The following is a 25363-nucleotide window of genomic DNA, read 5'->3' on the forward strand; positions in this document are numbered from 1 at the left end:
TTTATTCCTATTAGAATGTAAGCTCCTTGAGGGCAAGAACTTTATTGGTATTTATTTATTTTTATTACCAGTACATAACACAGTGCTAGTCATTTGTGGTGTTATGTTTTATATAAAGTTACCACAAACACCAAATTAGTGAATGCTGAGTTGGTGAAATACAGGGGTAGATTCCTAGGAGCTTTTAATTACATTTACTGGAGAATTTTCTCTTCCTTTTTCTGGAGTTACCATGTTGTTGATTGATAAACATAAATGGCTGGCCATGAGCTCACTGTTTACAGTATGACAGCTGAAACAAGAAGGTACTGCCTTGTTTGACCCCAGACTGGAAGCATTGGGCAACTCAAATTTTTTGTTGCTTAGTACTTGTCCTGGAAAAGCACACTGAGTATTGATTGTGGGGTTACAAATAAATTTTAGTGAGGTGAATTCACAAATACAGACTCCTCAATGATAAGGACTGAGTATAAATGCTTTTTCATATATACATGCATTCATTACAAAGCTATTATACTAAAGGCTCATCTGCCCTCATGAAATTTATATTCTATAACATTATAAAGTCAGACAACACTGTTTTGGCAAGAGATATAAGCAATAAAATGATATTTTAACATTTATTTGCCATACTAACCGCTGTCACTTTTGCCCTGAAATATACTCATAGCTTCTAGATTTAATGCACACACGCCACGCATGAAGGCTTTTTTCATGGACTCTTCAAACTGTCCTTTTTCACACTGAAGTTTTTGGATTTCAGTTCTTGCAGCTTCCAAAGCAACGTTTAACTAAAATAGAAAAAGGAATGATAAAGATTTTAGACAGAGGAAAAAAATGACTGTTCTAAAGAAATGACTTTCTACTTGTGAATCTATTTTCACCAGTAATCCTAAATAAATGGATTCTCTTGGTGTTCTCAAATTTTTAAAGATAGGAAATGTAAGAAAAATACCATATTGCCTCTACTTCTGATGTATCCATTAGTATACCATCTTGGTTCTTAACCATAAGGTGAAACTAGAACTTGAGAGACTTTTGAAGTTCAGATACCAAAAAACTGTTGACTTTATGCAGAAATAGATGCCCTCTCTCACTTCAGGCCAAAAACATCATACAATGATATAAATCTGTGTTAAGTTCCACTGTTACTTATTTTTCCCTACCTAGTTTGTTGATTTTTTTAATCATTACCAGATAGTTTTGGAGACTGGCACTTTATAATATAGTTTGAAGTCTAGAAGTATTATTTTCCCTTTGTATCTACCTCTTTTCATCATTTCTCTTGATAATCCATTTTGTTTTTTCAAATGAATTGTTACTATTTTATCAAGTTCTACAAAGTATCTCTTTGGCATAGTATTAAGACCATAAATTAACACTAGTGGTACTGTTATCAGTAAAGAGTCAAAGAGACAGAGAGATAAAATTTGGTTTAATGTTAGGAAAAACTTAACAATGCTGTCCAAATGTGAAATGAGCTGCCTTGAGAGGTAGTCTCTCTTAAAGGGGAAACTGAAATGACTATTTGTTTTAGAGTGCATTTGTGGATTAGAATCTAGGACCTCTGAAATATCTCCCACCTTCAAGAATCTATTAAATTATTTTTTCTTCACATGTTCCTTAATTCATTGCATAACTATCTTTTTTATTCTATAGAAATGATATAATTTTACCACAAAAGATAATTGAAAAAATTTTCATTTTTTTTAAAAACACTCAATTCTTTAAGGTACACAGTTTATACCTTTATTTTGGCTAATATCCATGGAACTTCAAAATGAGCATGCTGTAAATTCAAATAATCTCAAGAGGATGAAAGCTCTATAAATTTCTCTTACTGTCCTTAACACAGTTTACTATGATGGCACTTAAGAAATGTTGGTGAATAAATGAATAATTTGTATTTTCATATTGAACAAATGAATAAAAAATAAAAAAAGACATTTATAGATAAAATAACAACATTTTAGAGGCTCATCTTAAAGATAATTAAGAAATCTGATTCTCTGAACTGGCTACTATTTGGAGTATCTTCTTCCAAAATACTATTCAAATTCATAATATTACAAGTGGTATTTGTTGAAGTGGGCTACCCTACTTCTTTTTCTTTATTATACAAGGGTAAAAAATTTAACTGGAAAACTACTTACTGCTGCAATTCTAGCTTCATAATCACTGGAAATCTGGAGACAAATTTCTTCAGCTCTGGACTGACAAGCTTTTTCAACTGCATCCTTCCACTGTGATTTTAGTATAGAGCGCCAGGCGTTCCAGATTTTCTTCTTCAATGTTTTGTGATAGTGCTGCTCAGCTAGTTTAGCTTCATAAATCTTAATGAAGTAATACCAAAAGAGAAAGGAATCTCAAAGTCTGTAGATAATATGTGTGAAAAGTGAAATAGTTTAATGTATCTATTAAAATAATGAAAAATATTTCTTCAGTATTCACAATGATATTTATCAGTGTGGGTATACTTGTCACCTATTAGACTGTAACTCCTGTTTGTTAAGCTATTTGAAAGTTACTGTGATCAAAAAAATTCATCATCTTGTGACCAATTTAATGAGATATCTTTTAGTTAGGTCCAACCTTATATGACAAAGTCTATCATCAGGATCATATTTGAAGCTTTGTTAAATTGGTTGAACCTGCAAGAATTTGTGCTCTTGTGTCACAGTTTCTTGCTAGGATAAAGCACTTGTGAGTACGTTAGGGAAAAAAAGTAAATATAAGCCAACAGAGTTTACAAAGCTCTTTCCTCACAGTACTATAGTAAAAGTATTATCACTCTCATTTTATAAATAAGGACACTGAAGATTAGACATGTTAAGTTACTTGCTCTTAGTTACACAAATAATAAGTGAAAGGAATAGAATATGACAATCCTGATTTCCAATCCAACACTTATACCTTGTTAAGCAGGGAGAACCAAACAACCTAAAGTTCTATTTACTTCACATGCCATCTCGGCATCTGACTTGTCTGATACTTCTTAAAATGAAAATGTAATCTACAGGATAGTAGAGAATGAGTCTGGAGACAAAAGCCAGCAGCACCAGGTTTAGAATCAACGATTTATCTTCCAGGTGCTAGGGAAACAGTCAAAAAATAGTCTTTGCTGTCAAGGAAAGTTATCATAGGAGACATCATATACTCTATAAGAATGTACAAAATAAAAGCATAAATGCAAGGTAATTCGGCAGCATCTAGGAAGATCAGAAAAGGATTCATCTACTAGATAATGCTTGAAGTTTGATGAAAACTAGGAATTTTAAGAGATAGAGGTAGGGAGAACAGGACATTCCAGGTAGAGAGATAAAGGAGGGGCAGGAGTGCTGTATGTGAGAAACAGCAGGGAGGTCAGTTTGACTGGACTACAGGATGTATGAAGGAGAATAATGTTTAAAGGTTTGTAAAGCAGATTATAGTCAGGTATTCCACTTTCAGTAAGCCAGGTTGTGAAAGATTTTAAATGCCAAATAGAGGAATACTTATTTGTTTCTTGAGGTACAAGAAGTTTACTCACTGGTAAAATAACATGGTTAGACCTATAGTTTAGGTAAACCATTGTGGCGACTGGATGGAGGATGTATTGGAGAAGGGAGAAATAAGAGTTATGAAAGCCTGGTTGGAGGCCTTGTAAGTAGAGATAAATGGGTAGATGCAAGAGATTTTGTGGAGGTAAAAATGATAAGACTTGGCAAGTAATTGGATATGTGATGAAAGTAAGAAATTGAGGATGGCCAAGGATGTGAATCTGAGTGACTGGAAAGATGATGGTGCCTTCAGTAAGATAGGGAGGTATATTGGGGGAGAAAAATCATGAGTTTTGTTCTGGACATATTGAGTTTGGGAGAGCTATAAGATATTGAGTTTGAATGATTGAATTCACCTCTACTCAGTGTAACAATTGATATAGACAACATATGCCCAGATGGTATCATTAGCACCAAACTGAATAAACAGAAATGAATGATGTTTTCCCTCTAGTCATCATATTTATCATCTTTTGAAAAGACACATGACTTGTAATTTCATTGATGGAGGGAACTTCAATTAGGAAGTTATTTCTAACAATGCAGATCAGAATCTGTTCAGCAATTGAGAGGCTTAGAGAGTTGCCCGGACACTGAGTTTAATGACTTCCCAAAATCATAAAACTAGTTAAATAGTTCATTTCTAACATACCCTATTGCAACAAGTGACACCTCAATACTTTTGTGTCATTGCACTTAAGATGAATTTGTTTCAATATATGACAAAAGCATCTATGAAGAATGAGGCATGAAAGTGTCTTTTAAATGAGATCGTATAAATTCAGTAATTCTATTTTGCCACAGTGATCAAATAAAAACATGTGACTTCAACAAAAGCATCAATAAATCATTCTATCCTTTTCAAAGAACAGAGATTTATTGTACTGTCTTTTACACAAACCTCCTGTCTTGTCTTGAGGTGTTCAATTCTCCAGTGGAAGAATGTTTTCAATAAATCCATTCTCTCCTTTTGCTTGCTTGTAGCTTCAGTCAAGGTGGCAATTACCTTTTAAAAACATCGAACATATTATCATGATAACAATTTGTACAAAAGCAATTGTTATATGGTAACAAAAGAATCAGCATAAATGCTTTTATTGGACAATTTGGTATTACTAGTACACTCAATCATAAACTTTTATTTCAATAATACTTTGAAAAATTCTTGATTTCACTTTTCTACTCAATCAACACAGTGGTTTATTATCTCTAGGATAAGACAGAAATTCTTCTGTTTAGCTTTTAAAGGCTTCCTGATAAAAGTCTCTATATTATTGTTATTGTAGTTCAGTTATTTTCAGTCTTGTCCTACTCTTCATGACGCCATTTGGGATTTTCTTGGCAGAGATACTGGAATGGTTTGCCATTTCCTTCTCTAGTTTATTTTACAAACAAGGAAACAGAGGCAGACAGGGCTAAGTGATTTGCCCAGCTAATGTCTGAGGACTGATTTGAGCTGAGAAAGGAGTTTTCCTGACTCCAGTCCTGACACCCTTATCCATTGCACCACCTAGCTGGCCCAAAACTGTTACATTTCACCAAATACGAGTGCTAGCCAATAGCAAGGGTTTAAGTCCATGTTATATCAGTACATGTAAAAAAAAAAATCTTCTTTGGATTTTGGAGGCATTTTTATTTCCTATGCCTTTCCAGCCTTTGAATGGCCCTGAAATTTATAATTAAGCAAACAGGAAAGATTACCTCATCTTTTCTCCCAGCGGAAGTTTCGTAAGTCTTCTGCAGCTCATTCAAGTCATCAATTTGGTTCTGCATTCTTCTTATTTGTATTGCTTGCTTGTCTTTCTCTCTTTTCATTTCTGCTCTATGCCAATCAATAAAATTCAATTTCCATTTACTTAATTCAGCAAGAACATTTGTCTGAAGAACAAGAAAATTGATATCCAGTATATACATATATATATGTAAATATATAAGGATTTAGAATTTCATAAAATATTATAGCACAATTTATCTATTGCCAAATGGTAGATCTAGAAAAACATACCAAACAACCTATTATTTTTGTTCAAGACAAGAGGTAGAGGTAAAACAAAAAAACTCAGTCTCTTAATGGAAATACCAGTTTGGCATTTTTCCTTTATCAACCATTATTTTTCCAAAATAAATAACATGAACATACAAAACTGACTAAATTACCAATAGCCATGATGAAGAAATTAACTTATTCTACTTCAAATATAGCACATGAAAGCTTTTCCCCCTTAAATTTCAATAACTCTTTTCACTAACTTTTATTACTCATAGCAAATATCTATACTAAATATGGAAAAAATGGAATCTGAAGAATTGTCAATTTATTCAAATAACTACTGAACATATACTATGCATAACTGTATTCTGTTACATGCTACAGTGGGTGTACAACCACCCACAAACTTATAATCTAGGAGAGGCAATAAGCTATATCTGAAAATAACTACAGTAGAAGAATAAACAATAAATCACATGTAGGAAGTCTGAATAATAACTGGCTCAGAAGAGAAGTCTTTTTTTTTTTTTTTAAGATTTTTGCAAGGCAAATGGGGTTAAGTGGCTTGCCCATGGCCACACAGCTAGGTAATTATTAAGTGTCTGAGATCCGATTTGAACCCAGGTACTCCTGACTCCAAGGCCGGTGCTTTATCCATTATGCCACCTAGCCGCCCCGAAGAGAAGTCTTTGCTGGGATTATCAAAGAAGGTATCAATGGAGTTGGCTATGATTTTGACAAGCTAGAGGGGTTCAAGAGGTTGAAATGGCATCAATTAGGTAGGAAAGGATATAAAGATGAGCCATATGTAGGATGGATATAGCCAAATGAAGTTACTGGTTGTATGTTAGGGATGTAGTGAAATTAGAAAAAAAGAATATATCTCTAAACTATATGGCTCCAACAAATAACAAATACAAATATACTAGAACTTCTAGGGATCACAGTTTCTCCATGCACGTAACTACAAAACATAGTAATGTCTTTGGTGATTCAGATATAGTTTGAAAAATTTTTTAAAAATCACTTTCCAAATGTATGTTTGCATAAATACATAATGCATATGCAGGTGTGTGTGTGTGTGTGTGTGTGTGTGTTTGGTAAGAACTAAAAATTAAGAGGATATCTACAATGTTGGAATTATTTCCATTTGGTCAGAAAGAAGTTATATTAACACTTTAAATGAGAGACTGTCAACTTAATTTGAGAGGTAGCATGATACAGAGGATAGAGTACAGAGATTTTGTTATCAGGAAGTTCTGGATTTAAATCCTACTTCAGAGGTTTACTAGCTGTGTGGTCCTAGGCAAGTTACTTAATCTATCTGAGCTTTTTATGAGCTTCCCCATCTATAAAATGGAGGTTAAACCCAGTGGCTCCTAATATTTTTTCCAGCTCTCAAAAACTCTTGATCCTATGATCTTTGATAAAGCCCAGGGCCCAAAATAGTGAATTTGCAATGAAAAGCAATCTTTTCTTTTTTTTAATTAGTGTATGTTTTTTTTTAATTAGTATATGTTTAGCCTCTTTGTCATTGGAGTAAAGCAGGAGAGCCTGAATTGGCTTCAATACCACCCTTGATCTGTTGTAACCAGTCAAATGTAACATAGTTCTGTGCTTTAAAGTATAGTAGGTGCCCAAATAGATCACATACAAAGCTTCCAGATATTTTGAAACTCAGTGAAATATGTTGGGACAGCCTAAAACTATTTGAGGTAGTTAGTCAGTTTATCTAGAAAAGTGAAACACAAAATGAAATAAACTTGTATTCCTGATGACACAGAATGAAATACAAATCAGTTATTTTTTTCTACAAATACCATACCTTAAGACCTGAACACCAGAGATCAATTATGTTTTCTATCTTTCGAAGGTTTTCATCAGCAATACATGATTCATTAAAAAATCTCTCATAAAGTTCTTTTTCCCTGGAACTAGAAGATCCTGGTGAGGAAGAGTCACTTAAGTGATTTGAGCCAAAAAAGTCCATGAATGGATGAGGGATCCTCTTTGGTGGTGATGATGGTAAATCTACAAACATATCAGTCAAGCAATTAAAGACAGTATTGACTTACATTGAGAAAGCAGTGTAATATGCCTTCATTCTATGAGTGAAAAACAGATAAAAAAAGTACACATCACTTCTCCTCTAACTATGGCATTCCTAATTTGGTCATTTTTTTCTCTTTGATGTGGATTGAAAGAACTAGAAATTGATTAATCTTGCAGACCTTTGAAATGATCAACTTCTTGCCTCCACCCCCACAATGTTTAGTGGAAGGACTAGTTTTGGCTGCTGGAGTCTTTTTGAGTTTTTAGAAGGATTTTTGCTCTTCATTCTCTGCCAAAGAGTTGTTCATAAGCTACTTTATCTTCATGGCAGCTTTTTGGGTAAATGTTCATCAGTTACACAGAAGAATTCCTAATAATTGATATTTCTTTTTTAAACTCTAAAAGACAAGTGAACCATGAATCCATTCATCTGATGCTTTCTTTAATATTTTTCAGGGAGAATGTCAAAATCAGTAAAATTCAGTTTCCCCAGTAGTTGTTTATGCCCATTAGGTTACTAGATAAAGAGCTCACGTTCAGAAAGCTAATAACTAAGTTAATGTTGAGAGGTGCTCTAAAAATTGTGACAGCACCTTCTGATCTTATCCCTGCAAAATGGAAAGTATTGTAATTTTTCTGTCTTACTGGTTGTCATAGACCAAGAATTTGTTATTTTACAACCAGGAAACTGGTAATAGTTAGCCCTAGGAAAATAAACATAGCCTGTTAATGGAAGTGAATTTTACTTCTAATTTATCTTAAATTAGTATTAGTTCCTAACACTTTAGCCTTATGTTTTGTCCCTAAATCTTCAAGGATAAGCTTTTGATAATCATCACATTAGATATCATGCTTTTCCCATATACAATCAATCCTATAAGCATTAAGTTTATACTTTTCCTAAGACAATATGGTAGGCTGTGGGGATACAAAGACAAAAAGGAAAAATAATCCCTGCTCTCAGATGCATTACTATTGAAGATTCACTTTTACTGGTCCTATATAAACATGACAGCTGACAAGACAAGAAGCCTCATTACAATAATACTGAGAGCAAGATCAGAGTCAATCACACTCTAGTGTCTTTCTTCATCATCTCGGGACCTAGTTACCTATGCAGCAGCCTTAAATAAACCTTACTTGGAAGAAGAAATTATATACTAGGTTCTGCTTCCTCTTTTTAGTGGCATGGTAGCAACACTTACCATGTAAATCAAACCAGGTATGTCTTCTATATATAAGAAATGTGATTTTAATCTCATAAAATTATAATTTCTATTTAATCATTTGCTAAGTTAAGTGGTTCATTAAACATTTCTATTATATAATTAGATAAGCATCAAAGAATCCCAAACAGAAATTTTTGGATCATCAGACATCTATGGTTAGAGAAAAGGAGTTTAAGCTATTTCTTTCCGGCATGAAAGACCATGTAGCTGTTTTAAGGTTTAGGTATCCAAAATTAAAGGGGAATTACAGGTAATAGGCATATTTGAAAAATATTTTACAATTTATTTTTAATGGATTTTTAACCAAAATTAAAATTTGCATGAGGAAAAATAGGCATAAAGATTCCACATTATGATAAAGAGATGATCTTGGGTTCCTGAAGGCTACACCAAGAAGATATAAGCGCTGGCATCTTCTACTAGTGATAAAGTTAAGTATGCTATTATCTGATAATCAGGCAGCTAAATTTACTGCCAGTAGGCAGGTTTCTAGAGGGATTTAGGTCTTTGGCCACAGCAACCTTAATTACTTTTTTAATGTCTCTCAGTCTTGTGAGGCCGCCTTCTGCAGAGATTGTGGCAGAGTGTTGAAAAGGGGGGTAGGGAGTACTAATCATCACACTTTTTTTCGCTTATTTACAATGTCAACTGTTGGTGCTCAATCTTTATCTGGTCAATTTAACTGACATCATTAAAAGAAGTAAATCATATCAATACCAACATTCTCACAATAGAGGAAAATTAAGAGAAACCAAGTTGGACTGCTTTTTTTCACTACAATAGATATATGCCTTTTCATCCTGTGTGATTCTTATCCATACTTTTCAAAAGAACATTTATAGAAAACCTAGCAAATATGAGCCTTCCTCAAAGTTCTCACATTTCATGGGTACTAGTGCAACATTTTGCCAATCTACTTGTTATCTCAAACTTAGAACTACACTAGAAATCTATTTTCCAATCAACATTTCCTGGATGATATCTCTTTTGCTACTTCTTGCGTGTTGTTCATAACTGGAAAAAAGATTAAGTTTATTTGTTCTTATACTGTTTCTTTCCACTATCTTTTGGGTTAGTTCCAATTTTGATTTTTTTTTGGCCTTTAAATGCCTCAAGATACACAAATACATCACTGGAAAAACATCAGGAAAAACATTAAGTTCATTTTCTGTGTGTGTGTGTTTGTGTGTGTGTGTGTGTGTGTGTGTGTGTGTGAAGGTGACAAAAATATCATCTAAACCTGCATTATTAAATAGATGGTGCCCTGATCGTGAGGAACAATAAACCTCTATTCTATGCTGTATGTAGAATATTGTTGTTTGCATTTGTGTTTACCACATGCTAAGAGGACACTGACAAAAGTGGAGTATAATCAGAGAACCATAATGGAGAAATCTCTCTTCCAGATACAAAATTTTCTGAATACACTTCTGGGAACTAGGATAACCTCTAAATCATACTTTTGCCCTTTATTCTTTGGGCTCCAGAGATCAGCCTACCTATTCTATTTCCCCACTTGCTATCACCTGTTCTGTTTTATTTTCCTCTTTTTAAGAATACATTTTCATAGCTTTTGCTTTAATTTTCTATTTTTTTTTTTGTTTTTTGCAAGGCAATGGGGCAGTTGAGTGGCTTGCCCAAGTTCACACAGCTAGGTAATTATTAAGTGTCTGAGACTGGATCTGAACTCAGGTCCTCCTGACTCCAGGGCTGTTGCTCTATCCACTGCACCACCAAACTGCCCCTAATTTCCTATTCTTGAATCACAAACTCTCTTTTTCTCACTCTTCTTTTTCCCCCACTCCTAAATTTAGGAAGATTTTACTGCTAGTAACTATAAGAAAATAAACAAGAGTTAAAACAACAAGCATCTGTCTTAGGACCATGACTCTTTTAACTTAATACAAAATTACCATTTTTATAAGCTTCTGTGCTGGGCACTGGTGAAAGACAAATTGTCAGTTTTTGCTCTTAAGGAGCTTTCATTCTACCTGGGGTCACACCAAGTACAATGGTATGAAAATAGAGGAAACTGAGGGGGGGACAGAGGACAACACTACTATTCTTATTTAGAGAAAAGCCATTTTAGATATATTAGCCATGCTTGATGGAATGACCAAGTTGCTAAACAATCTGGTACCCATGTCATATGTGGAATAACTGGCAGTTGGAGAACTAGGGATGCTTAACCCTGCTAACTGTCATCAAATATTTGGAAGGCTATTGCAATGTAACAGTAGGGTAATGTTTTTATTGATTCATAGGGCAGAACTAGTGCAACTGAATACAGGGATACCTCATTTTACTGAACTGTGCAGATAGTAAATTTTTTACAAATTGAAGTTTTGTGGCAACCCAGGATTGAGTAAGTCTACTGGCATCATTTTTCCAATCAATATATGCTCACATGGTGTCTCTGTGTCATGTCTGGTAACTCACAATATTTAAAACTTTCTCCATTATAATAATAACAATAATAATAACAATAATTACTACTACTACTACTACTACTACTACTACTACTACTACTACTACTACATAAGTGACATTTGATTGTGATTGCTTTGGTGCTCCAAGAACCACACCCACAAAAGACAGTGAACTTGATAAATGTTGTGTAGGTTCTGACTGCTTCACCAAATGCCTGGCTGTTCTCCCATCTCTCTCCATCTCTTCAGGCCTACCTATTCCGAGACATAAAAATATTGAAAGTAGGCCAATCAATAACCCTACCATGGTCTCTAAGTGTTTAAGTGAAAAGAAGGGTCTATCAATGGGGAAATTTCATTTTTGACTTATTTTAAGAAATTGCCAGTCACTCCAAACTTCAGCAACCATCAACTTGTCAGCAATCATCAACGTCGAGGTAAGATCCTTCACCAGCAAAAAAGATTACAACTCTGTAAAAGTTCAGATTTTGCTTAGCATTAACCTAGCTTTTACATACACTGGGAAACCAAAAAATACAAATGATTCATTTTATTCCAATATCTGCTTTACTGCAATGGTCTGGCATGGAACTTGCAATATCTGAGGTATCCCTTTAGAAAGCAGGGGAGGCATATTTCAATTCAAAATAAGAAATCTCTGATTAGAGCTGGTTAACAATAAGTTCCTTTGACCTGGGTTCAAATCCGGTTTCAGACACTTAATAATTACCTAGCTGTGTGGCCTTAGGCAAGCCACTGAACCCCATTTGCCTTGCAAAAAACCTAAAAAAACAAACAAAAAAACCAAGTTCCTTAGATGTAAAGCACGCTCTATCATTAAAAATGTTCAGAGAAAGACTGAACAAAACTCTTCTCATAATATTTATTCCTTCATTGGGTGGAATTTTTGATGACATGACTTCCTTTCAAATTCAATTCTATGGTTCTTTAATTCCAACCTAGGGGAGTAGGATGTTTCAAACAAATCCCATTCTCATCAGCAATTGTTAAGTCCAGCCTTGGATAAATTCTGCCAGGTACACAACTGTAAGAGGTTGTCTTCTTTTTCTCCTTTTATGCTTTCCAGGGCTTGCCTTGCAGGTTCTAAGCGATTTATACAAGGTCACAGTGACAACTGTCCCCCTCCCCAACTCCTATTAAGAGCTCACTCAGTGCTGTTTCTATTTTACCACACTGCTCAGTCCATATTCTCAATATACAAAAACAATGTTTATAAAATCTCAAAAATGAGCCCCCTGTGATCTTGGGCAAGTCATTTAACCACACTACCTTGCAAAATAAACAATTAAATAATGAAAATGAGCCCTGAGGAGTCTGGGGAAAGGATGGGATACTATATTACTTTAGAAGATTAGATTGTTAATGTTCCATTAGCTTTTGATTTCTGTTTATTAAAAACTATTCCCAAGGACCAAATTTTCTAACAACCAAAATTTTGTTTTAGGATTTACCCTCTTCAGTTTTACCTTTAAGAAAATCAGGATGCCACGTGATATTATTTCACTCACTAGCTTATTAATCACCTTATTATAATATTTTATATATGAAAATGATAAATATTCAGGCAAGAAACATTTTAAAATGCTGTCACAAAGCATTAAGTATTCCAGTCATTGCTAAATCCAAAAGTAGTTGAATAAATTATTCATCAGAATACTTCTGATAAAAAAAATCCTTAAAAGACTACACATGAAACTATACATAAAAAAGTAAGCAGAATTTGAATATACAATGATCATAACAATATAAATTAAAAAAACAGAAACACAAAAGTGCTGGATTAAAAGAAATGACTGATACTGTTTTCAAAGAATTAACTGATAATGAAAGTGGGCGATTGGGAGGTGGGGTAGGGAACTAAGGGTGCTGAATGTTGTAAACAATATCAGGGTTATTGTGTTGATTCATTTGATTTACTATTTTTTTTCTTTGTGATATGAGAGGATTCTTTGCTGGATAAGGGTGAGGTAAAGTGGAAGATGGGGGGAAGGGAAAGGAAGAAAGGAAGGATAGAGAAGGAAAAGAATATGTAGTATAGAAAAAAATTCAATCATTTTGAGATAACCATACCTTCTGCTTTTGAAGTACTTGGAGCGTTGTTGTCTATGATTCTCCCAGGTTCATTCCTGTTTTCTCTTCCTGCAGAGTAAAGGAGGATAAAATGTGATGCATACACAGCACCCTGAAGTGGAAGCATGAATTTAAATTCACAGTATTTGAAGTTATAATTATGTAAAAATAATCATTGGTTCTAGCTCCTTAATATTATGCAATGGAAACCTGAATGAAAAAGCCACTTAGGGGACTCTATTCACATTGTATAACTCCCTTACTCAGCATCAGTTTCTGTATCCGTTTTCTTTCCACTGACCTTAAATCTGCCTCTGAAACTTCTACTTGTGTCTAGTGCCAGAAATTTTAGATTACAATTCTCTTATATATTATCTATTCCTCCAAGGTATGCTTTATCTGCAGATTTGATAATATATTATCTAAGCCTTCATCTAAACTGCTGATAAAAATTCTGAATAGTATAGTAAGCATGTCACTAGAGAATCACTTCCAAGTTAACATCAATTAACTAATGGTTATTCTTTGGATTTGAACATTCATTCAGTTCCAGATCCATGTATATGGAAGATCCATGCTATATGTAAACACCCTAGAATATGAGAAAGAGTACCAAAAAGGGAGTCTTTGAAACTAAGTTTAAACCCCAGGTTTGCTACTTATTAAAACTGTGTGACCTTGGGCAAGTAACTTAACATCAACAGGATCCCTTGTAGTTCCAGATCTAGGAGTTAGGAGTTTTTATCTATAAGTTATCATTAGAGGTTTGTTTGATGTTAATCTTTAAGAGGCAACATAGTATGAAAGATAATGCAATGGACTTAAACTGAGAAGGCCTGAGCTCAAATCTATGAGTTACCCATGATAATTCTGGGAATGTCAATAACTTCTCTTGGCTTGATGTTTCTTTATCTGTAAAATGATGGGATTGACCAGACTTTCAAAGGTCCCTTCCAGGTCTAAACCCATAGTCCAATGATAATATAATATAGCCTGCATCTAGTCCTTTGTCTCCATAGGTAACAAGAAAGACTTTGCTAAATGGCTTACTGCAATTCAGATGCTATATTTTCCAAATCCACCAATTAGGAAAAAAAGATCGACAAAAAAGATCAACATCACTGTGGGAGCACTATGCTTGATGAAGCTAACTTTATGACACTATCCTTTCTAAAAAATACTGAAAACATATGTTTAATAATATATTATAAAACTCTGCAAGGAATTGAAGTCAGATTTACCAATTTATAATTTACAGATTCTACCATCTTTCCTTTTGGGGAAATAGGTACATTTGACCTTCCCCATGATTCTTCAGAGATCACGGACAACTTATCAATCACATCAGCTAGTTCTGTAAGTATCCAAGAATGGGGCTCAATTTAGACACTTACTACCAAGTGCTCTCTATCACCTCACTTATTTTTGCTTTTGACTTGCATGGTATGGATACTCTAGAGATCTCAGGTATCCATGGGGAGAACAATTTTTATAAGACATTTGAACTTCTAATATATAAATATGGATACAATTCACATAAATAAAAGCCTTTTGGGGAAGTGGAAGTGAGGAAAGGGGTCAAGACCAAAAACTCTGGTACCTGAGTTCAAATCTGGCCTCAGACATTTAATTACCTAGCTGTGTGGCCTTGGGCAAGCCACTTAACTCCATTTGCCTTGAAAAAAACCTAAAAATATCCAAAAAAACCCCCAACAAAAACCAAAAATTTCTAAGTGACACTGACATAGAAAAGGGAAAGAAAATTACTTCTTTAAAAAAAATCACATGCATTTAAATCCTGTTCCTCTCACTGTTCCTTCACTTACAACAAGATGCTTCTATCTTCATTTAACTTCCAATACTTTTATCTGTTCTGTATCAGTCATATTGACTATGATCCAAAATAGATCCCTTTATGCCCATACCCAAATCACTGAAAAAAATCTTAGTATTTAGAATATCTAGACTTGGAAATTATGTAATTCCTACGATCAAATGGATCTTTTTGGTATGGATATTTTGGTTATGGGGCATAGTAATAGTGGCCAATTAGGCCATTTGCAGGGACATTGGGCAAAACTCTAAGAGGCATCTAATTGTTATAGAATTTAAGAGTGTGGAATAGTAGAATTAACATTTGACTAGGAATCTGGGGTCCCAGGTTGTAATTATCATTTACAAGATATAATCTGACCCTCAGTTTTTTTTAATCTGTTATTTACTAGTATTTAATCTCTCTGTCTCTCAGTCTCCTGTATCTTTAAAATGGACACAATACATGCTTTCTCATAAGGCTATTTTAATGTTCAAATGAGATAAAGCCTATAAGAGTACTTTGGAAATTTCAAGTATCACATAAATATATGGCAATATTAATATAATAATGACACATCACATAGCACAGACTACAGAGACAGGAGTATGGCATAGTAGATAGAGCTTGAAAGACCTGGATTAAATTTTTGCCCATTACACACATTACTTGGGTAACTCTGGACAAGGCACTCAATGTCTCTGTGCCTCAGAAAACTCTCATGCACTATGAAACTATTATAGAAGGTGCTAACTTGCAATTACAGAATGAATTGACAACATCAGAGAAATGATAGGTCTGGTCTAGTCAAAAAAAATCAAAACATGGGGGGGGAGTTAAGCATAACTGGTTAAAATTTAACTGCAGTTAAAATGAATTAATGGCTCTTAGAAAGACCAAGAATAAAATACCAACAGACCAAGAGGCTTAACATACAGAGTTGTCCTCATGGTTCCATGCTCTGGGACTTAGATAACAGGTAAGATACAGGTTCCTCCAGGGGTACGTGTTTATAAATATTAGGAGTAATTAGTGGAATAATTATTCAATACATTTTAAAGTCTACATATTGTACTTCCTTAAATGATCAATTAAGAGAAAACAAAAAAGTTTGCTTTTAATTTATTCCTAAACTATTTTGTGAATAAGAATTTCTTCAAATATTGTGAAATTTATGAACAATGAAAGATTATCAGTCTAACAATTTCATTGTGTATTTATGTTGTATCAAAGGAAAAAGTCATGATAGCACAACAAAATCTTTCTTTATTCTTTATTTAGGTATCTCTCTATGAACCAAAGGATTAATTGAAAATAGACTTAAAGAAAAACAAATTGGAATCAGTCTTCAAAACATCATGTAAATTCTTTAATAATTAAACAATCTTTATATTACCATCCTATTACAGAGATAAAAGAGGAAATATTGAAGTACTCATGGGTGATGAACATTCAAAGCATTGAACCACAATTACATTACCAATATCAACTCTCTCCACTTCACTATTTTACAAAAATACATAGTTTTAATACTTTTTATCAACTTAAATCATTACCATCCTCATTATAAGAAAGCATTTACTGAATACTTACTAAGTACATGGAAAAGTAATATACTCCCTGTACAACTATTCATACTATATGCTATATATATATCTATATAAGGTTTAGTTCCTAACCTACTCACTGAAGAAAATTTTCATTACTAGTATACATTTTTAAAATAAAGTTGTACATTGGTTATGTTAGGATCCCCACCACAAGACTATCCTTTTTTACTCCCTTCTTCTTATTATTAGGAGACACTGCGTTTTTCCAGAGTGAAGGCGAGCTATGTCCTGAGTTTGGTATAACAATAATCCTTTGCCCTCAACCTCTGGATAAATTCTGAGGCCGCTAAAATCACAGAATTGGTTCAAATCAAGTTCTTGAGCTTAGATAAGCCACCTGCAGGAACTATATTTCAGACATGAAGCCCTGATATGAATAGACTTTTCGTCACTAGGCAAACTTGCCTAATAGCCATAAATATATGTATCAAGACTTACTTTTGCTATCTTGGGTCTTTTAGTCTTAGAGAAGACCTCGGCATGTATGTTTAGTTCTCTCTTCCAACAGAATAAAGAAGACTTTTTGCCCATAACATTTATGAACTTTTTGGATTTTTTATAGTTAGCAGTTGGTGGTTCTTTGGTCAGAATTGACAGTATCTTCTGTGGCTTTCTGCTCATTTATTTTCAGTGTTTGACACTTAAGAATCTAATTTCATGTTTTTAAAATATATATTCAATGGTAAATTACTAAGTCTAATTCCTAATTTTAAATTAAAGTGTGCTCTCTCTCTCTCACCTGAAGTGTGTGGCTCTTTAGCCATTGCATTCAATAGCTGGTCATCTGTTCCTCCTAATGATTTAGGATAAGACTGCTTTGAGGTAATTGCATCACTTTTTGGTGTCACCACAGCATATCGAAGCAGCTCTTCATATTCAGTCTATAAGAAAAGTCACCCATGACATAAAGATATAATTATGATTTAAACATTTGTTTTTAAAGAAATCTTCTACCTCAATACTTTAAAATGACATTTATGATCAAATTTTTCATGAAATATCAGGGCTATTTCCTTTGGAAAAAAACAAGTTTTAGCTATAAAACCATCCTAACTTTCTTATGCACCAGAGATTTGAATTTCTGAATATCTATACCATGATGGCACAACCCAGGCAATGCCTAGGAGAGTTCCATATAGAAGTGGTTTATCTACAGCTCAAATACTGTAGTTATCAATATAATACAGAAAAGGGAATGAATCTTCTTGCATTCAATACTGCCATGTGTGAAGTCAAGTTTTCCTTTTTTAAAATACATTTTGTTAAATATTTCATAATTAAATAGAAAAACAAAAATTACAATCATTTTTTAAAATTTTGAATTCCGAGTTCTCTTTTTCCTGTAGCTCCTTTACTCCTTGAGAGGTAAGTAATTTGATATCATTTATGTATGTGAAGCCATGCAAAACATTTCCACATTAGCTGCCCTATCTTTTTTAATCAAAGTAGAAAGTTCTTGAACAAAAAATTTTAGTTTTGAAATTTTATTTTGTATGAAGTGATCCTTATGGCTATTTTAGCTGCAAATTCCCTGCAAAAAGAAATGGTCAACAAATTCCTTTAAAGAGTGCAAACTGGCTTTAAAGTACACAACTTATTTGGCAATTATCAGGGCTGGCCAAGAACCTGAAAGACAAAAAAAGTCTCTGAAATAAGTATCACAAAATCCATATACTTTATGAAAAGATGATGTTCAGGTGCTGACTCAAGAGTTTGTTCATTAATTAGTTTATCAATCTTTATTTTAAAATTTTATTTATTTAAGCATCTTATTTTCTTCTCGTTACAATTTTAACATTCATTTTTAAAACTTTGAATTTCAAACCTCTCCCTTCTTCCCTCCTAAGCAATTTGATATAGATTATAAATGTATAATCATACACAACATTTCCATAATAGTCATGTTGTGAAAGAAAATGCAGGCACCCTCACTCTCCCCTCAAAAAGAAATCTTAAGAAAAATAAAGTTATGCATGAATGGATGCTGAGTGAGATGAGAACCAGAGAACATTGTACATCCTAACAACAACATGGGTTGATGATCAACCTTGATGGACTGGCTCACTCCATCAAGTACAATAATCAGGGACAATTTTAAGGCATCTGTGATGGAGAATACCATCTGTATCCAGAGAAAGAACTGTGGAGTTTAAACAAAGACTAAAGATTATTATTTTCAATTTTTAAAAAGTCAGACTACATATTACATAATTTTGCTATCTCTTAATATTTTCTTTCTTCCTTTTTTTCTCAACACATTAAATTTTGATATATTCATATCATGGAAATAAATGTAAAGACTATCAGACTGCCTTCTCTTGGGGGTGAGGGAGGAGGAATGGGAGGAAGAGGAGGGGAAAATTGTAAAATTCAAAACCTTGCAAAAAAGGACTGGTAGAAACTATTATTTGTATATAATTGGAAAACAAAATATTTATATACAAAAAATAACATTTTAAAAAAGCATGCTTCAATCTATATTCAGATACCATCAGTTCTTTCTCTGGAGAAGGATAGCATTCTTCATCATAAGACCTTCAGAGCTGTCTTGGATCTCTGTATTGGTGAGAAAAGCTAAGTCACTTACAGCTGATCATCTTATAATGTTGCAGTTATTTTGTACATAGTATATTTCACTTTGAATCTGCTCTTGTTAAGTTTTTCCAGGATTTTCTGAGAGAATCCTGGCTTATCATTTCTTATATAAGAATAGTATTCCATCATAATCACAAGCCATTCCCAATTGATGGGCAACCCCTCAATTTCCTTGCCACCAGAAACGAGCTGTCATAAATATTCTTGTACATATAGATGGAGCCTTTTCCTTCTTGTCTTTCATCACTTCTGGAAAACAGACCTAGGAGCAACCTACTAATTATTACACTTATAAACATTAATCTGGCTATACCTTTGGCAATTTTATGGCAGACTAGAAGAGTGAGGCAGGGGAAGTCAATTGTTATAAACAGGCACTTAATAAAAGAGGATGAAAAGATAAATCAAGGGAAGATACAAAACAACTAAAAGAACAGGAATGTGATCTATACAATTTACAACAATTTGGGTAATTTAGTGTAGAAGCATGAATCCTGAAGGTGTTATTATAATACAGGTTACAATAAAATTCATATAATAACTCTAAGTTCTCAAGAAAAGTTTAAAGGAGGGAAGTGTATAAAAATGGTTTGATATGTTTTTAATATTTTAAAACAATATAAAAAAAGATTTACTTTAAATGAGTTATTCTATTATGGAATGTAGTTTTTGAGTTGGAACTCTGAGATGCAGTCCCATCAGGAATCAGAAATTCCCTCTACATTATCTCTAGGAAGTGGTCACTGAGACTGTTGAAAATTTCCAGTAAAGGGAAACAACCTCTGAGGCAGCTCATTCTACTTGGAGACAACTTTCATTCATTATTGATAAATCTGTCCTTATTTATATTAAGCCTACATCTATAGCTTCCAACCATTTTTCCTAATTCTGTCCTCTAGGGTCAAGTAATATAAACCTAATCCCTGTTCTACCTGACAATCCTTCAACTATCTGAAGACAGCAATGATATCTCCACGAAAACTTTTTTTAGACTATGTATCTCCAACTGCTTCAGCTGATCCCAAAATGACATAAGATGGTATCCAGTCACTCACTATCCTGGCTGTTCTGAAAACGCTTTAGTTTGTCAAAGTTCTTCTTAAAATAATAATAATGATAATAATGATAATGATAATGATAACGATGATGATGATGATGATGATGATGATGATGATAATGGAATATAGCACTTTCTCTATGTTAAGTACTAGGTTGACAATGTTACAATTATTACCTTATTTGACCCTCATAACAATTCTGGGAGGGAGGTGCTATTATTATTCCTATTTTACATATAGGAAAATAGAGGCAAACAGAGCCTAAGTGCCTTGCTCAGGGTCACACAGTAAGTTCCTGAGGATGGATCTGAAATCAGGTCTTCTTGACTGCAAGCCCTCTTTTTTTATCTTTTGTACTTTTATCTACTGCTCCACTTAGCTACCTTGAAAAGTCACTAAAATGTGCTAATCTGAACTGAACACCATAAATATTCCAGATGATTTTAGCAGGGCAGAGTTTAGTTACTTCCTTGATTACAGATAAGATGTTTCTACGGGCAAACCTAGTCCTAGAATCAATGTGCTAATTCTTGTTGAACTGTGAATTCCTTAAACTTTTAGAAACCCTTAAGAGGGCTTCTGAACTCAGTCTTTTTTGGAGCTAATGATTTATTTTGGAAAAGTGATGGACAATATGCAGAATTATAAGTATCATATATTAAACGGAATTCATAAGATACAGGATACCATGGTTCAGTAAATGAGTTAGCATTTTAACTTTCGAATCTATGGAGTACTAGATTCTCATACTCTTTAGCTTTCTCATGAATTGAGGTATATACAATCTCCTAGATTCCCCTCTCCCCAAACCAAGTAACCACCACTGAAATCTCCCAGGAAGACTGGTTGTTCACCCCATATCATGAATTTGAGGGTGTCAATAAAGCTGATTCCTTTTCTGACTCATCTCCTAGTTCACTGATTTTTACCTTCTGTATTAGTGATCCCTTCCTTCCTCTTATGGTGACTTTGCTGCATATTAAGGTAAAATCTGCCTGAAATCTTGTATGTCATTTAAACTTTAGTAAAAACAAGGTAATTAGATTCTTTCCAGCCAAACAGTAAGATGAACAAAGGAAGAGAGCTCTATTTATTCAACACTTTGATTTCCTCATAACATTTTCTTTGGTAATGCCCAATTTTACTGACCAAGAAACTGAGACCCAGGAAGGTAAAATAACTTTCCAGAAAGAAAAATAAGATTTAAAGCTATGAAGTAAAGTATTATTCTGAATTGGCCTCACAAACAGTTCAAGTTTAATTTTACCATTTCATTAAATTGTTCAATACTATATATAGGTCTATCTTCCTACCCTTTCCCAAACTTCCAAATCAACAATAGCAATAATTTCACTTTTTTTTCACTCCCCACAAGATCTTTTCTATAATTCTTGGTTTTTTTTTTAACAAAGTCAATGGAGACCCTTCTCTACATTTTTGTAAGCAAGTCTATGCATTGGCAGAAACTACAAAATTTATATGCTACACTGGGATAAGTCTACATTGATAAAAGTGCTTCCTTTTAAAATTCTATTTTTGGTGTTGTTTTAATTGGTGCCACTGAGGCACAAACCTATATTTAGAAATTTAGAAAAGGAAAATATTTTACATAAAGCCACATCCTCCATGGTCATGGTATATGATCTCTGTACTGGATCCCGTGTCTTAGACAGCAGAATGTGTTGAATGTCAAAGCAACTGAGATCAGAATGTAAAGCTAGAACACTCTTAGAATTTGTGACATCACAATTTTGAGCTGTTTGACATTTTTTTTATGATATTTATTTGCACTAAAAGCTAAAGTGACATTTCTGACAAAGCTAAATACGATCTATCTTTGTATGAATTTCTTTGCATATTGGGTTTTATAATGTCTCAGGACTCTCCAATCAATCAAGAAGTATTGGGTTCCTGCTATGAGCCAGGTCCTATGCTAGGTTCTCCCAGTTTGTCAAGTTAAGCCCTTAAAGAGATATAGGTCCTTTTTTGCTGAAGAGGTAAGACAGAAATGAGATAAGGTCTTTCATATGTGTCTATACTCAATGAAATGAAAGAATTTTCAAAATAAATTTATTTATTATCTTTATTTTTTTTCCCCAAGGCAATGGTGTTATGGGGTTAAGTGACTTGCCCAAGGTCACACAGCTAGGCAATTATTAAGTGTCTAAGGCTGGATTTGAACTCCTGACTTTTTTTTTTAAAATAGGGATGGGGTGGCACCGGCCTTGGAGTCAGGAGTACCTGGGTTCGAATCCGACCTCAGACACTTAATAATTACCTAGCCATGTGGCCTTGGGCAAGCCACTTAACCCCATTGCCTTGCAAAATCTAAAAAAATAAAAAAATAAAAGTAGGGATAAGAAAAGAAACAGGTTAGACAACTTCATACATAGCTACTTGGTTATAAGAAGGTAGACATGCTTTAGATAATTTTGAACTCAAGGGAAAGGAGTTTGTATTCTACTCACTGTATTTACTCACAGACTGTGAGAAGGTAGGTGGGAAACTGTCAAATCAAGTGATGATGAAGATGACGGTGCTTGTCCTTGGTCTTCAAAGAGGACCATAACATAAGGGAGGTGATGTCATGACAAGCATATGAATTGGATTTGAGTGATGGGGTGCTGTGTTAAGACATGAGCCTCACTTGCTCTTCCACACTTATCTGGATCTATTGGTCAGATATGAATCAGACAACAGGAGATGGCCCTGGATTCCAGGCAATCAGAATTAAATGATTTGCCCAAGGTCATTTTGGTTTTGTTCATTAGAAAGATTAACTTGGCAGAACTATACATATGAAAGTAAGGAAATAGGAAAGAAAGAACTATTGGAAGAAAGATGTCTACTATTATTGATCAAGCAAAAGATAATTAAGGCCTCAATTGTAGAATTAACAGTGGAAAGAAAAGGACAGCTAACAATACTACCAAGTTAGGGAGAATGGAATCAAAATATTCTCTTCATTCTTTTCAGACATGTTTATTTTTCTCCCTCCTGATTTAAAAAGACAGTTGTGTCTGGCTGTGTGTTAGGGGTAAAGTTCTCTCCATGGGACATTGCCTTTATGCCAAATATGATATCTATTCCAAGTATAAGCTACTAAGATAAAAATATTAAGTGTCATGGAAACCTAACACTTGGGATTTTCTGAATCTTAGAATTAACAAATTAAGCTGGTCTTTCTCCATGATTCCTGTAAAAGCCACTGAAGGATCAGGTTAACTCTGCCCTACCTGAAGACCTGAAGAAACTGAATTGTCTGGATCAGTGTCTCCTGGCAAAGCTGTAGCTGCAGCTTTCTCTTCATCTGAGGACATACTGCATAAAACTGTAAAAGAATAGAAGTTAACTTTAGTCTTTAATATTTTTAAATAAATGTATTACCTAAAGCATTTTCAGCTAAGTGCAGGAAAATTCTATATAAAATTTTCCATGTATTATGGCAAAAATTAAACAGCATTTATTATGCACAAACTGCTTTGCTAGTTTCTATGAAGGGGAAACAAAGGAATCCTAAATAAAGTTCCTGCTCAATGAGTTTATACTCTAATGGTTTATGTTCTAGTTATATAGAGCTAACCTGCCATCTAGTAGAAAGCCTATCACATATGAAAAGTGAAATTCTGTCAATACTTAATCAGACTGTAATTTTGTCAATGTGATAGTCCTAGTAATGCACAGATCACACACCTTTTAACTTTTGTAAACAATTCTGAAGAGATATCACGGCTAAGGAGTTTATTACCAAGGAATTAGGGTGATGTTTTGGAACATAGCAAGGAGAATACTTAGAGGACAGGCAGAGTTTAAATTAGTCTTTAAATTACAGCTTGATTGGACTAACTGGCATAGAACTAACCTAACATAACCTTGAGAATATCCATGTCACAATGAGGCACTAAAGTAAGGACATTACAGAAATAATGATGATAAATAGAAACAAAAATTAAACAATGAGATGATAAAACAATATAAAGTTAACTTCCAAAGGCACAGTAAAGGAATATAGTATTCTAGTGAAGTTGAAATGGGAAGAGAGAATTGGTGGGCTTTAGATCTATGACAAAGAATTTAAACTGGGTCTTGGAGGATGGTAGATCCACCTTATATTATGCAGGATATATAGACAAACAGATTTATGATTTTGTCCACTTTAATTAAGTGTTCAAATAGGTTGTTGTTTGTCCTTCATTCTCCAAAGAATTGAAATAAAGAAGCCTTACAGTAGCTGGATGAACAAAAGTCATTATCATGTCTTCTAAAATGATAATTCACTTCATAGTAGATGGCATTCATAACTAATGGTACAAAGTTAAGAGAAATTCCACATTGAAACCAATTAGCAAAATTTTCATTTTACCATCAAAGTAGGTAGGAGGTAGGTAGTTCCTTGACTAACCTAATTGTAACATGCTTTCTTAAGGCTGTTTTTTCTTATGTTTTTCCAAGATCTGGGGTAGGCTTTTATAGACTCAGGCTACTATTACAACAAGCTCCTGGAGGAAGTGAGATATTTTGCATCTTTGATGGAAAGGAAGAAATCTTTCTCATTAAAGGCAGTGACGTATCTGATTATTATTCATTAACTATGTAATCATTTATTAAATGCCTACTATATGCCAGGCACTGGCTAGTGATGGGGATAAAGAAGCAAAAGCCAGTCTCCTGCATTCAAGTAGCTCATAGTCTAATATGGAAGACAACATGCAAACAAATATATACAAGTAAGCTATATGCAAGATAAATAAATGAGTCACAAAGGGAAGGCATTGGAATTAACAGGGGTAGGGGGAAACTTAGGGTAAAAGATGGGCTTTTAGCTGACTCTTAGAAGAAGCCAGAAGGTCAGTGGGTGGAACAGAGTAAGGAGGGCATTCCAGGCATAGGAGACAACTAGAGAAAGTGTTATCCTCTAAGAAATGGTCTCTTATTCATGGACTTGCAGGAGGCCAGT

The 25363-nt window shown here is 33.9% G+C and overlaps 1 protein-coding gene across 5 annotated transcripts in view; it reads right to left on the reverse strand.

The window, feature by feature from the left end:
* The window catches only part of POC5 (POC5 centriolar protein), a 57864-nt gene that overhangs the window by 24308 nt on the left and 8193 nt on the right, over window positions 1-25363 (reverse strand). For 3 of the 5 annotated variants that reach the window (XR_012472621.1, XM_074207571.1, XM_074207572.1), the window contains 8 exons: window positions 23643-23737; window positions 17493-17634; window positions 13331-13399; window positions 7355-7560; window positions 5241-5417; window positions 4441-4545; window positions 2154-2333; window positions 638-791 (listed from right to left, as the gene is read on the reverse strand). Coding sequence is in view for 4 of the 5 variants with exons in the window: in XM_074207571.1 (XP_074063672.1) it covers window positions 638-791; window positions 2154-2333; window positions 4441-4545; window positions 5241-5417; window positions 7355-7560; window positions 13331-13399; window positions 17493-17634; window positions 23643-23726 (1117 nt within the window). In the remaining variant the exon portion in view is untranslated. Of the gene's footprint in view, window positions 1-637; window positions 792-2153; window positions 2334-4440; window positions 4546-5240; window positions 5418-7354; window positions 7561-13330; window positions 13400-17492; window positions 17635-19242; window positions 19310-22015; window positions 22671-23642; window positions 23738-25363 lie in introns of those variants that run through there. The other 2 variants (XM_074207575.1, XM_074207573.1) reach the window with 2 other exon arrangements.

Source organism: Macrotis lagotis, chromosome X (assembly GCF_037893015.1).
Source record: "Macrotis lagotis isolate mMagLag1 chromosome X, bilby.v1.9.chrom.fasta, whole genome shotgun sequence".
NCBI classification, from domain to species: Eukaryota; Metazoa; Chordata; class Mammalia; order Peramelemorphia; family Peramelidae; genus Macrotis; species Macrotis lagotis.